Source organism: Oxyura jamaicensis, chromosome 4 (assembly GCF_011077185.1).
Source record: "Oxyura jamaicensis isolate SHBP4307 breed ruddy duck chromosome 4, BPBGC_Ojam_1.0, whole genome shotgun sequence".
Taxonomy (NCBI): domain Eukaryota; kingdom Metazoa; phylum Chordata; class Aves; order Anseriformes; family Anatidae; genus Oxyura; species Oxyura jamaicensis.
The window spans coordinates 54,769,592-54,783,696 of NC_048896.1; the positions used below are offsets into that span (position 1 = coordinate 54,769,592).

Genomic DNA, 14,105 nt, shown 5'->3' on the forward strand with positions numbered 1-14,105 from the left:
AAAAAAAAAAGGGGGGGGGCAGAAAACCTAATGTGGAGTTGATTGATTGTTGCTTAATAGTGTGGGCTTAAATTTTTCTATTGGAGATCCTAAGGTTGTCCTGTGTAGTATTGACTTAAAGGTAAAGAAATTATTAGTAGAAAGAACTCTGTTAATTAATACACCTTCTGGGTTAAGTTTTTAATGTACATGGTGAAACAGTAAGTATATGGGATAAAAACATAGAAAAGGAAGATGAAGGAAATTGTGCAAAGTTAATTTGGTCAACTTCATACAATCAGAAAACTAAATGCTACAGCAGAACACTGTTAAGTTTGCTTTATATTTAACGAAGGAATTTTAAGAACATGGAATGTCTATTTTTTTGTAGACAAGTGACACTGATCATGTCTGAACAACTTCTTCCTTTGCTTTAAAAAACTTTCTAAAGCATTACTTCTGAAACAATTGGTGTCCTTTATGTTCTTTTTGAAACTAAATTTTACTGAAGTCAGTCAATGATTTTTCTTTTCTGTACCTGGATTTTAACAAGGAAATGCTCTGGGATTTATTCTGAGAGAAGCTGAAAATTCTTGATACACCAATTATGTTCCCAAACTACATGACACAGTTTAGAAGTAAATATTTCATTAAGTAATGTTACTGGAAAGCTGTCTATGGTGATGTGTTTTTTTGTTTATTTTTTTTAGAAAATGTATGAAGACTTGATTTTGATGCATTTACTGAATTATGTAATGTTTATTTCTCAAGTGTTGTACTGCCTGGAGGAAAAGATCTATTTTTAATAATGCTAATAGTTTAGGGTTACATTATCTTGTGTTCTTTGAAGCTTAGGTCCTTTTTTCCTTTTCTTTTCCCTTAGGTGCGCTTAGACCATAACGGGAAATTTTATAATGCCCACATTCAAGAAGTGCGCTCAGAGAGTGGGCCAGTTATTGTATTTGTAGAAGAGCTTGGAGAAAAGTAAGTGCTTCATTTCTTTTGGAAAAGAGTGCCAAACCTATCCTTGGTAACGGTAGCATTACTTTAGTTCAGAGTTAGTTTCAGCCCCTGAAGTGTATCTACTTTACTTAAAGCAGTACTGCTACAAAAAAATTAATAAGAAAATATATTAAAAAAAAAAGAAAAGGGGGTTGTGCATTAAATTGTTGTCAGACTTTTTAATGCAATGTTTTCTGAATATTACTTGCAGAGCATATAAGTAACTACATTATTGTTACTATTTTATTTTTTTAAAATAGCATTTTCTGTGCCTCGCTTCACTGTTGGTTGAGTAGCTCTGCCTGATTTTGTAGAGAGAGCGCTAAGCTGCTGTTTAGATCAGTATAATCTCTTCACCCTGTCTCAGGACAAATTAACTGTTTAAAATTGGTGATGGTTGTGGTGGTTTTACTTGCGGGAAGGTTGTCTATCTCTTTTTTTATTTATGGATGTTACCTTGAGCTCCTCTGTAAGTTCTTTTGATTCTTCTGGGACTAAAAACATAGCCAACATTTAAGCATAATGTCTAACCATGTAGTTTGAGAAGAAGAAGAAACGCTTTCAGTCAAGATAAATGAGGGAAGGAGGAAGACCCCTGTTAAATCTCATGCAGTCTTCAGTAAGAAAACTGAAATTTTTCAAGAACCGGGCTGTACTTCCAGTCTATAAAATAAAAATCAACCTTTTTGTCCTGTTGAATACTGGTTAAATTTGCACTGCCTTATCAGAGAATTTAAAAAGAAGAAAAAAGTTCCACACACTGCTTGAGTGTAATCCTAAAGAACAAAGGACTTTGAGCCCAATGTTCTCAAAAATTGAAAGATCTGTCAGTCTTTTAAAACATGTGGTATTCATTTATGCACACCACAGACTGGTCCTAAAGTTATCTTTTTTTCTTTCTCCATCATCCTTTTTTTGTTGTTTTGTAGGCATTCTGTATCACTGAAGAGCCTTAAACCTCTTCCACAGGCCTCTCCTATGGAGGGCTGGAACACTGTGCCAGGGAAGAAGATGAAAAAGTTTTTCCCAACGTGGGGGCAGAATGCGCAGCCTGGTAGGACTATATTTATCTTTTTGTCGCAGCATCTTAGTTGTCAGATACTTTGTCCCAACGAACTTAAAAAATAATGAATAATTTCTGTCTTCACTCATCTGTCACAGATGCAGATTGCAGAGGGTCAAAGAATCAGAACAAGTCAATAAAACCCCAGTCAGCACTACCTCCTCGACTTCAGCATTCTGTGGGAACCAGACAGCATCAGTTCATATGTTCTGGACCCCAACCTCATCAGACCTCAACAGAGCAAAAAGCTCCAGGCAGGAATCCTTCCCAGAGTGGAAGGTAAAACTGAAAATAACGTCTTCCTTGTCTTTAACTCTAACTGAGCTTCTTGGAGCCCTAATTCCTGTTTCAGGTGCTCCCGACATATTTGTTTGAAACGTGTTGCCATTGAAATCCTAGGAAGAATCTTAAGTCTGTAAGAATACACACAAGCACATTTATTTATTTTTTTTAAAAAAGGATTTTATTCCCCTCTCCCCCTCCCCCCCTGCCCCAGTTCGTTTTTTAGTTTTTCAGAATTGCTGCCATCATGAACTCCCACTTGTTTTCTTGCATGGCAATACCTGCCCTGGAAGCACTGTGCATGAAGCTATAGGTTCTTCTTGGAAGGTTTTTTTTTTTTTCTGTTTGAGGCTGAAGTAACGTTGAAAGTTGCACTTCTTGGGGGCATGGCTAAGATCTCCTCTCAGCTTCTGCAGAGCCTGTTAAAGACAACTGCTACATATTATGACTGATGAATTAGAGTATGAGAACACCATTTTGCCTGCATTTTTGGTACTGATTTTTGATTTATTATGCTGCTGCTGCAGCAGCACAGATTGTTTTGATTGTTTCCACTCTTTCCTATTGGAAATAGTTTATTTGCATTCAAACTCTTAATGGTCTATTTTGTCACTCTTTTGTACTGTAACTTCTTGTGGAATAAATGACCTTGGGGTGTCTTTTGAGATTGCCACATCCCACATTTTAAGGGCATCTTTCTCACTCCTTTAACCCAAATACATAAGTATCCTTTAAACATTTAGTTAAGTAGTCCAGCAAGCTCAAACAGTGATGTTGTTAATCTTGTGTAGTGATGTTTCAGGCATCGAAGATTATAATGCATTTTTCTTCTGTTGTATTTACAGAAATCTCCTTTCCTCTTTTATCTCTTGCACAGCCATAGATACCATATGGGTTTGGTCAATAGGCACATCTTTTTTTCCCTTTCTTGAGTTTTATCCACATGGATAACTTGCATTAGGCAGGAAGAGTTCCAGTATGTGTAGAATCACATAAGCAATGCCGTATCATTACATTCTTTCTAAACCATGAATTTATATTCAGTTTGATACTGATGATAATGGAATTCCTTTGATAAAGTGATCCTGTTTTACCTTTTCCTTTTATAGAAAACCAGATCGGGAGAGAACTGAGGATCTGAACCACAGTGGCAGAGATGGTAACTATTTTGGCCTATCTCCGGAGGAACGCAGGGAGAAACAGGCAATAGAAGAATCTCGTTCACTTTACGAGATCCAGCAGAGGGATGAACAAGCTTTTCCTGCCCTTTCCAATGTATGCTTTTTTGTTGTCATAATTAATAAGAGCATTCTTAGCACCTGTCCATGAACTGTTAACTAGAAGTTGTAGGTGTGCTGCCTTTGCAGAATGGTACAATTCAAAGGTTTTCTTCACTTTCTCTACATAGCAAGATATCAAGATGTGAATATACAGTATATATTCAATATGAGACATATACTTAATAACTTCCCTTGTGAATAACTAATGTCCACCTTACACAGTTCTTTAAGCACATAAATATGGTAGAAATAAGAGCTTCTGAAGCTGTGGGATTCTTTCTTTGTGTTCTTCCTGTCTTTGGAAGGCTTTGCACTCCCCTAGAGTTATTTATCTGTTGTCTTTTTCCTCATATGGCGGGATCGAACCTGAATGTGAGGACAAAACTGTCTCAGAAGTCCGGTTTATTACTGAGAAAAAGCTCAGTAAAATGGCACTGTGGTGCTTGAAGTATCACAGATATCTAGGTGGCTTTTTCTGAGTTCACATAAAAACTTGTTTTATTTAAAACTGACTTTTCTTTTTAGCCTGAGAACTCACAGATGTGATAACTTGCCTGGTTTAATAAGTAATGCAAATATTTTGTCAGCCTTCCATGCTCTTTCTTCAATAGAGCCCAGCTGGCTTCAGTGTATTCCTCTCTCTCTGAAGGAAGATTGTATCCTGTTGATTTTTTGATAGATTGTTCTATTGAAGTTTTTTTAATGGATTGAAGTCTCTGTACATGCAGGCAGTAAACAGATCGTGTGGGTAAAAAGATGCAATTTTAAAGTGTAAATTCTTCAACTGAAGCAGTTTTTGTTTGTCATGTAAAACACGAACGCTCTCAAAAGAGATGCTGCAAAATTTAGAAATTAATGAGAGGGTGGATGAATCTGAATACTGATGAAGGCTGCTTTTCCCCCTCCTCCTTCTGCACTTAAATAGGTATATCTGTCATGAAGGAAGGCCTAACAGTGCCATGTCAGATGATGGCGTCTAATACATGCATTTGCATTTCTGCTTTTGTCAACTTCTTTAGAATCAGTTGGTCTGTCAGGCTGCTACACAGACTGTGGATAATGTAAATCCAAAGAAGTTCTCAAATAACGAGAGAAGAAACAGCAAGTGGACAGCAGAGGTGGAAGAGCAAAAGGATAAAGGTAAAAATAAATGATCTTAGATCGAGGTTTATTTACCTTTTTTCCTCTTCATTACCAGCTTCAGAATGTGTTCAGAATGTTAGATAACAGCACCCAGTGAACGTAAGGTCAAGGTAGTAAAGGTGTGGTTGGGGAAGAAATTGCATGTTTTCCTGTTCTGTGAATGTGGCTGAAAGAAGTAGGTAGGTTCCTTGCTGGGACTTTTGCAGTAAATGGGAAGAGGAATGAGGGAAAGAAAGAAAGAACAAACTGGATTATCAGAGCCGCCCTAGATTAGATCTTGTTGAAATTCTAGCAAGTATAGCAGAAAGTACTAGTGGGAGGAGTATTAACAGTGCTTACTGCAATAAGTCGAGAGAAAAGCAGGTCAAAGTATTCAATGAAGTCTGGTTAAGAACTAGCATGCAATGGTACAGAAAGCAGGGAGAGGATTGTGTACAGAAAAGGTGACAAAAAATACCACCCTGTTCATGTTAGGTTTCCTCTCCTGAGTCTCTTGTAACGCTCCCTAGCTTCTCTTCATTGACTCTAAAGTTTACCTCTTTTGTCAGGAAGTGGAACAAGGCAGTAATAGACAAAAGCTGTAGCTGTCAGGAGGTACTTAATTAATCTTTGCCAAATACCTGCCCCCCCTCTTCCCCCCCAAATAAAAAAAATGCCCGTCAGCTTTGTTATAACTAAACACCAAAATTAATCTTAGCTGCTTCTGTTTTTTTCCCCTTCACTAAATAAAATTTAAACTCTAGCCTCTTCCTAGAAGCTGTTCTTTTCCTGCATTTATTTTTGTTGTTCCTTTATATCTGGTAAAAGCAGAGGCATTGATGTGTACTGATGGAACTTGTGCCTTTTAGTTCCTCTTACACCATGAAGTACCATTTTGAATAGTCTTGCAAGGACTGATATTACCCATTTTTTTTCTTTACTGAAACACCTGAGCCTTGTTTAATTTGAAAGCCAGTTTCACCTGTGATGCCAAAAAGATTCCTCACTTAGAGGAAGCTCTTTATTGTAGTGTCACGATGGATTTTGCTGATGTTCATAGGATGTTGTCTTTTCTCTGATGTTTGTAATGTTTTGGATTGTACTGCCTCTGAAACCAGGTTAAAATATCTACAGGAATCAACTGTTATTTCCTTCTCAGTACTTTGATATATCAGTACTTGGGGAATTGCCAGGAATTCTCACAGTCAGTATTGGTTGTGTTTGCATTGTTGTCTAGGTGTTACAGTGGTGGTACACACACTAAGCTTTTAAAAAAGTCCCTATTTAGCAGCTGCTTTTAAACTGATGTGTGTGAATTTGGTTGACAAGCAGTGTTAGCCAGATTTGAAAAAAAGCTAGAACATAACAAACAAAACAAAAAACTTGTACTGATCTTATTATATGAAGATTATGCCAAGACAGTTCTTCAGTAGCTTCTCCTCCCACCAGGTATTTGCTGATGCTCAAGAAATTAAAGTTTCTGCGTCAGTCCGAAATCTTACTAGATCTCTTGAAGCAGTGAAACTTTCTAAATTCATCTGTCTTCTATGTTTTAACATTTGAATATGGAAATGCAGATCTCAAACCATTTTCACTTTAATCAAAGTACAAATTCATTTTTTTCACAGCAGGGACTTTGAATGAATGATGTGTGTTAAAACTGAAAAGACAGCTACATTTGGTGATACCTGAGGGAAGTAGGAAAGAAAAATTGTTAACAAACATCAATAAAGAATTTCTGTAGAGGTTTGAAAATCCAGGTTAAAGTCTGTTCTGTTACTTCCCTAACTACTTAAGTTACTTAAGGATGTTGTGATCTTTAATAAAAAACTGAATTCTGAAGTAATATGTGCTGAGGTAGGTTTTATTTTGAGGTTTAACTTCGGAAAGACAAACTTTAACTGGCTTAAGTTGTGATAGCCATAAGTGGTGTAATGGTTCATTTACTAGGTTATGTCTTGGTGTTACAGAGTCAAATTCCAGGCAGATCCACTTAAGTCAGAAGCTTGAGCCAAATTCATCCGAGGTAATCTTAAAGAAAAGACCAAATTGTTTTTTCTTTTAATGTTATTGCTTCTCTCTTACACGATTAGCAGAGCAATAGCTGCCTTTATAGCTGTGATTGCTGCTGCTTTACAGCTTTAATTGAAATACTTAAAAGATTTGAGGCTTGTATTGCCATCAGCTTTCCTCAGCCCCTGTAACAGATACTTACAGCCTTTCTTAACAGTCTGAGTTCCCAGATCTGGGCTATCGAGAGCACTTACAAATATGCATTTGTAATTGCTTAGTACAGTCTGTACTTCCAGCACAATGGGACCACAAAAGATGTGATGTTTACTAATAGTTACTGTGCTAACAGACCACGATCTCTGAAGTTCAGTGAAGATTTGTGGCCCATTGTTGGCTTCTATTCTTTGCTGTCCTTTCAATGAGCAAAATGTTATACTAATATAATAATGATTGGGTGCTTAGCCCACTTCATATGTAGTATGCTTTAATATCTTTGAATGGCTCTTCGGAAAAAAAATCTCCTTAGACTAACTGTGTTCGTCTGTTTCTAACTTTGCTTTAGAAGAATAGTCAAGATGAGAGGTGTCCAAAAGCTTCATCACCTTTGGAACAAGTAAAAACAGATTCTCCAGTTCTTGCTGAACAAGTAAGAAATGTTTGTTTAATTTCAAAGTTTTCCAGTCAGGAGACTTCAAAGGGGAGCTTCATCACAACCGCGTATGTATTGTGATACTGGCTTTTAACTATGCAGCCATTTCTATGGTGATAACGCTAGAACTCCCTACCTTGAGTTAAGAGGGAATCTTGTATATACAATATAAAGAGTGTGGAAAATACCACATTTGATAGAAAACTAAAAGCATATCCTTTCTTTTCTGAGGAGGGTGTTGATTCATATCTCTTTATCCGAAGTTAATCATGTTTTTCACTTTCAATTCTTTTATGTATACAACTTGATATGTTTCTAGTTGATGTTTTGCTATTGTGCTGCTGACAGTCTGGACAGTACTGAATCTTCAAGCCTTTTTTGGAATAAGTTGGACGTGTTAGGGCTCACCAACAATGCTGATCTTGAATAAATTCACATTATCTTTTTGTTTCTCTAGAAACTGACAGAATGCTTACCAAGTGTAACTCCAACACCCTCACCAGTCTTTTCTGAGGTGCATTTGCCTCCAACAGTGCCTTCTGTACCAGCCATAGTGCCAGCTTGGCCAAGTGAGCCAACAGCTTATGGACCAGCAGGTCAGAAGAAATATTAATGTAAATTAGAAACTGCTAACTAGCTTTAACTGTCTTGCTAAATTGAAAATGCCTTCAGGAGACGTTTTGTTTCTTGTAACTTTCCATCCCGAAGGCAGTCATCTATGGGAATGTATTTACTCATTGCTCAAATTTTGTGAGAGTTCTAGCAGGTGTTTGATTACACATGCAGAGCTCACGTGACTGCTTATCTGAAGGTAGAAGAGATGTGTACTCAACTCCCCATGTTTCCCCTGAGTGGGATTGCTCTTGAGTTTTGATGGGGCTTATTCTAGAGATCTGCTTAAGGTAGAAGACAGTCAGCATGTGTAAGGTTGATAGGTGTTTTGTGTTCCGTGTCCCACATAATAAGCCTCTGCTTTGCTAAGGACTCAGCTTGGGTCTGGTAGGATCCCTTTGGAGCTCAGCTTTTTGTAGCAAAACCAGTGTAGTATTTTTTCTGTGCTGTGAATGTTTCCTGATGAGTGTAATTAAATTAGATTAAATTCATTATTGCTCAGTAGTTCAGGTGCTGTATTTCATCCCACTTCTGTGTTTCTGTATAAGAACTAGTCTTGGAGTCAGCAGATAATGATATTTAATAACCATAATAATCCTTTCATACCTGACAACAGTCTCAGCTCAGATTCAGGCTTGACTGTAAACAAGTAGTCAGAGAATTGCAAAGATTGACGTGTACATTTCAGTTCACACCTTTTTCACCTTTTTCTCCTCTTTTTTAGTAAATATGATAAGGGTTTAGCTATTTCTGGAAATCTTAATTGTTTCACTTCTTTCTGAAAACTGTTCTTTGCATTTAGCCAAATCTTCCTTTGTTTCAGACTTCCCATTTCTGAAGAATTTTCTCTTATGCCTCCCTGAATACCTTTATTATATTATTTCTTCTGTCGTTTGAAGCTTGTCTTTTCCACTTCCACTTTCTTATATAATCTTACATAGATTATATAAGATTATAGATGGTATAATCTTATATGTGAAATAAAATGTGTGTTTGTGTGTTTTCTGCTAGGTATTCCAGCCCAAATACCTGCTTCTTCATTGATGCCAGCACCAACAACAGGACCTGACTCTATTGTATCACAGGCTCAGGTAACATCTGCTCCAGTTGCTGGAGTTCCTGTGTCGATGCAAGCAGTTAACCAGCCTTTAATGCCTTTGCCTCAGACTCTGAATCCCTATCAGGATCCACTATACCCTGGATTCCCTTTTAGCGAAAAGGGAGAAAGAGCCATTGCACCCTCTTACTCCCTGTGCAATAATGGGGAGGACTTACCTAAAGGTGAGAAGCCAGAACATCTGTATTTTATACTGTTTTTCCCAGCAGGCTTTCTTTGCCTTGCATAAGACAACTTCTTTTGACACCGGCTAGCAATAGGACCAAAGATTTATTTGTTGCCATTTCATGATTTAAGGGGTGGAAGGAAATGTTGTATAGAGTTGTAATGCTTCACGTTATAGTGTTAAAATTGCAGTTATCTAGGCTACACCTAGAAATCTGGTATGATTGTTTTATGGTTCTTACCTTAACCCACTGTAGCTCCAGGTTTTGTGAACTGATAGGATTTTATTTGGGGAACTGCTTCCATTTACACTAAAAAGTAACAGATTGTCTGTTGCAATCAAAACCTTGGAAGTTGTTCCGCGTTTCCTTACTGTCCGTGAAAAGGCAAGTTTTGGCATACTGTAAATAGGGAATATGTTCATAAAGAACGTGCCATGTTTGACTGCAATTGGTAGTTTACGTTTACTGTACTGTACCTCTAAAAGTCAGAATTTCAGTTCTGTAAGCAGTTAAAACTGACATTTAAACTGCAGGTGTGTTCCATTTACTTTACTGGGGGGTGGGATGGGGAACAGGAACGAACAAACAAAAAAAAACACCAACAAATCAAACAAGGACATGCAAAACAACACCATACCTGTGTTTCTCTACTGAAGTGGAACTTTATGCAAGGATTAATTTCTAGATCAGATGAAGTGCATTATTACAAGTATTCATATTTTTGTCTTTTTTTCTAGATAAGAACATTCTTAGATTTTTCTTCAATCTTGGTGTGAAGGTAACTTTTCAAACTTACATATATCTCTGTTTGTTAGCTCATACAATTTGCTTTTACTTGGTAGTACAGCGCTGAAGACTGGTTGCTGCTACTATACACTTCAAGTTTATCTTTAAATGTGAAGTGCTTTTTATTTGGTCTTCTGTTGACTGGGATCCCATCACTGGTCCACATTGCAGTTCAAGTCAACAGAAATAAATTTCTCAACAATGGTAGTCAGAACTATCTGCTTCCAGTAGTGGTTATATGCAGTCCACATACCGTGCTTTACAAATTCCCAGGTAAACCAATATGAGATTGAAGATACGTTCTTCTGGAAGCAGCATATAGCAAAAGAGAAATGCCCTTCTGACTTGGACCATGTCTAGGTACTGGCAAAGCTGTTGTAGTAAAAATACCTAGAATTGCTTTCCCTGTGGAGACTCCCTTGAGTAGCTGCTTGTCTGTCCGATCTGCTCAGGTTGAAGACAATTCAGGGCAAGTTAAAAAGCAAATTTAGATTTGATAACTGTACCTGATGCAAGTCTTTCTGGTTTGTTTACTGCACTGCATTATATTTAAACGGTGTTTGTGTCACAAACTTGTGTTCTTATAGCACTTTGATTTATTTAGGGTAAAGCCCCTCGTTTTGAGGCTTCAGCACCATCTAATGGTGAAAGTACCGTGTTCTGGTAGTTGTGCAGCTGGTGACCAAGTAGTGCGGTAGACCTGGCAACTACCTTTTGGGTTCTCCTGTGCGCTGCTTTGGTCCCAGATCCTGTCACCCTGTTGTCCACCATCTTCCAGCTGCTCATCCAGAGTGGACTGACCGCTCCCCATTGAGAGTGGGTCTGGGTAGGCTTCTCCACAGACGTTCTGTACAGATGGTGCAGACTGCTGAGTTCTGGACTCTACCCCCTTTCCTACTCCAGTGTTTTGTTAGACAGCCTTCTGCCTCCAGCAGCCTTGCATGTTGTTCTGTATAACCTGAAATAAGTGTATTTGACACACTGTACTATAGAAGCACCCTACAGTGTTGCTCGTGAGTTGGCAATACCTGAAGTCGACCACCTCAGGTAGAAACCCTCTTCCCTCTCTCCTACTTCCATGTCAGCTAACAAGCACACAGTGGCCTGTGATCACACTGCTCAGAGTTAGAGTTTAAAAATGCAGACTTTGTGTTCAAGTGTTTAAATTGACTATAGAGGAATTGTGTTACCAAGTTTCCTTACTGGTCATAAGCTACATTTGGAAGGAATTAAAAAAATGAGAACATGATTCTGAGAGCCCAGAAATTCTCCAGAAGTGAGGGCAGTCACTGGGAATAAAGTTACCTTCCCATAATTAACAGTTCCAAACAATAAATTACCTGTGTGCTATTATGTCTGTCACACATTCAAATGACCAAATACTTCTTCTTTCCTGTCTTGCAGGCATACAGCTGTCCCATGTGGGTTCCCCATTCTTACTTGTACCCCCTGCACCAGGCCTATTTGGCTGCTTGCAGAATGTACCCAAACGTGTCCCTCCCTGTGTACCCGCACAACCCCTGGTTCCAGGAGGCTCCACCGACGCAGAATGAGAATGAAACTGCACGAACAAGCAGGCACTTTCCTCTTCAGGGTGAGGCCAGGTCCAACGGTCAAATTTCACAGCAGGTTGACAGCAGATCTCCATCACTGCCGCTGATTATCCCCACAGCTCAGGTGTCTGAAAGCCAAGGACAGGTCTGTGTAGAATCGGAAAATCCAGTGCAAGCTCTTCCCTACGATGAGTCCCTGAGAGGGAAAAATCTGTTCCCACAGCCAGCCTTCGGACACAATCATTTTCTAGGAGCTGTTCCAATAGCACCTCCTTTTTTTCCTCATTTCTGGTATGGGTACCCAGTTCAGGGCTTTATTGAAAATTCGGTAGCGAGACCTAACGTTGTCATGGCACCTGAGGACAAAGAGGCAACAACTGGCATGTCTACAAATATGTACGTGGCTAAAGAATGCAGTCCTCCCATTCCTGGAGTGAACTGTGCAGAACAGCTTCAGAAGAGTAACAGCAGTGGCTCAAACACTGTCCCGTTCCCTGTGGCCGGTGTGAGCAGTGAATGCAGTGCCCCAAAAGACACTACCACTAGGGCACCTCAGTTGGAGCAAACCTGCGCTTCTGCTTCTCCTGCTAAGCAGGCAACAGCTGGGCTGCAAAACCGTTCTCCCCAAGCACAGGGGGTTGAGAGGCACCCAGGGGTGTCCCACACCACACCACCGTTGGCAGAAGCACCCAAATACGAACTCAAAAGTGCTACACCCAGCCGTAAGGAGAAGACTGATAAAGGCAAAGATTCAAAGGGTGCTGGTAACCTACAGACAGAAAGCAGGGCACAGAGAACGAGGGAAGAGAGCTCTGAAGATGAGAGCGAAGTTTCTGATATGCTGAGAAGTGGCAGATCCAAGCAATTTTATAACCAGACTTATGGAGGAGGCAGAAGGCCTAGACTTGAGTGGGGTTATTCTAGTAGGGGAGGCTACCAGTTCCAAAGAAATGAGGAAGCCTGGAAAGGACCGCCCAGCAGAAGCAGAGAGGAAGGCTGCCACTATCAGCGAAACTTCAGAGGAAGGCCGTATAGGAATGACAGGAGAAGGGCAACACTGGGAGATAATCAGAGGGGGCATCAAGCATAGAATGAATGGATAGTTTGAAAATTTTCAAATGCAAAAGGTAATTTGAAGTAGCAGTTGAAAATCTTAATCTTTCTTTTTAGTAAAGAACAAGGATACGTTTAACTTCTGGTGAGTAAAGACTAGGAGGGTGTGAGCTCCTACCATTTTGTTTGGGGGGGGGGGGGGATTGCAGAGTTTGGTTGGCTTAGCGGTTTATCCTCGATGTCAAATTAGAAAAAACAACATAGGCTTAGTGTTTGAATTTTTTCCACAAAGGTTTGAGTTCATGATGTAAGATGGATACGTACGTTTACTAGGGTGTCAAATTATAGCATTTGATGTGAGCTAGATTCTAAAACTGATGGTAACATTGCACCAAATATGAATATATTTTATCATACAATGCCTTAGTTCTGAACTGAGCTAAAGGAATTCTCAGCCTACTGCACTGTTGTCTTTGATATGCTTCCAACCCAAAGGCCTTTCATCTCAAAAATCTGTCAGACTTGAATGTTTCTCTTCAGTGTGTTACATGTATGGCAGCCAGCTAACCCCGTGTCTTAGGTCTGTTGTATATAGTTCTTTTAATATTCATAGGGTATATTTTTGAATTTTAAAAAGCATTTATTTGTTGAAATCAAAATCAAGACAAGCAGTCAAGAATAGCTGTGTATGATTTGGTAAGAATGGCTGTTTCCACCAAGAATTCTTAATGCTGGTGTGACTAGAATGGTGCCTATGCCAACTAAATAATTACAAAGACAATAAAAATGTAGATGCTATGCATTTCAAAGATAATTCTGCATCTGTTATAATAGCAGAAGTTTTTTTAATGCCACTTTAACACTAATGCACTGACAAATCCTAGATATTTTGTGAGAAGAGATGCATAAAGTACATGTTACATTTTTTTTAAGTTTGTATGGTTGAGCTACTGTTCAGTATTCTTTTTGTTATTGCACTGTTAATGCAAATTTATGTTTTGCATGTACAACTCATTGCTGGAACTACTTTTTAAAAGCGAGATGGATAGTCTGTGTTCTGCTCTTCCCTAAACTTCAGAAGAAAGTGGCTTCTGCCTTATATTTTTACACTGTATCAGAGTTCTGATGCTGTTTCTTCTGACCCTTATAATGATCTCTGCTGCAGTGTTCCTGTTGCTCTTGCAGTTTGGACTTTGTTATCCAAACTCACAGTGCAGTGTTCACTCAGCTCTGTAAAATTAACCATTGTGTATATTTTTATATCTCTGTATATATTAGTGTAAGAGGTAATGGTACCCTTTCATTCATGTGTGAGATTGTACACCTGAAACTTGAGTGGTAGTTATGTGATAATTTCTTTTCAGATGCATGCGATGTATAAAACTCCTAATTAAAATAAATGTTTGTGTTTTCACTTTCTTTCTAAA

General features: G+C 38.7%; 1 protein-coding gene across 4 annotated transcripts in view; it reads left to right on the forward strand.

The window, feature by feature from the left end:
- OTUD4 (OTU deubiquitinase 4) overlaps nt 1–14,097 on the forward strand; it is a 29,210-nt gene extending 15,113 nt beyond the window's left edge. For 2 of the 4 annotated variants that reach the window (XM_035323415.1, XM_035323414.1), the window contains 11 exons: nt 863–963; nt 1,911–2,035; nt 2,143–2,323; nt 3,436–3,601; nt 4,626–4,746; nt 6,699–6,754; nt 7,304–7,387; nt 7,848–7,986; nt 9,014–9,283; nt 10,024–10,064; nt 11,477–14,097. In XM_035323415.1, coding sequence (XP_035179306.1) covers nt 863–963; nt 1,911–2,035; nt 2,143–2,323; nt 3,436–3,601; nt 4,626–4,746; nt 6,699–6,754; nt 7,304–7,387; nt 7,848–7,986; nt 9,014–9,283; nt 10,024–10,064; nt 11,477–12,715 — 2,523 coding nt within the window. In that variant the 3' untranslated portion in view covers nt 12,716–14,097. The remainder of the gene's footprint in view (nt 1–862; nt 964–1,910; nt 2,036–2,142; nt 2,324–3,435; nt 3,602–4,625; nt 4,747–6,698; nt 6,755–7,303; nt 7,388–7,847; nt 7,987–9,013; nt 9,284–10,023; nt 10,065–11,476) is intronic. The other 2 variants (XM_035323417.1, XM_035323416.1) reach the window with 2 other exon arrangements.
- The last annotated feature ends 8 nt before the right edge of the window (nt 14,098–14,105 follow it).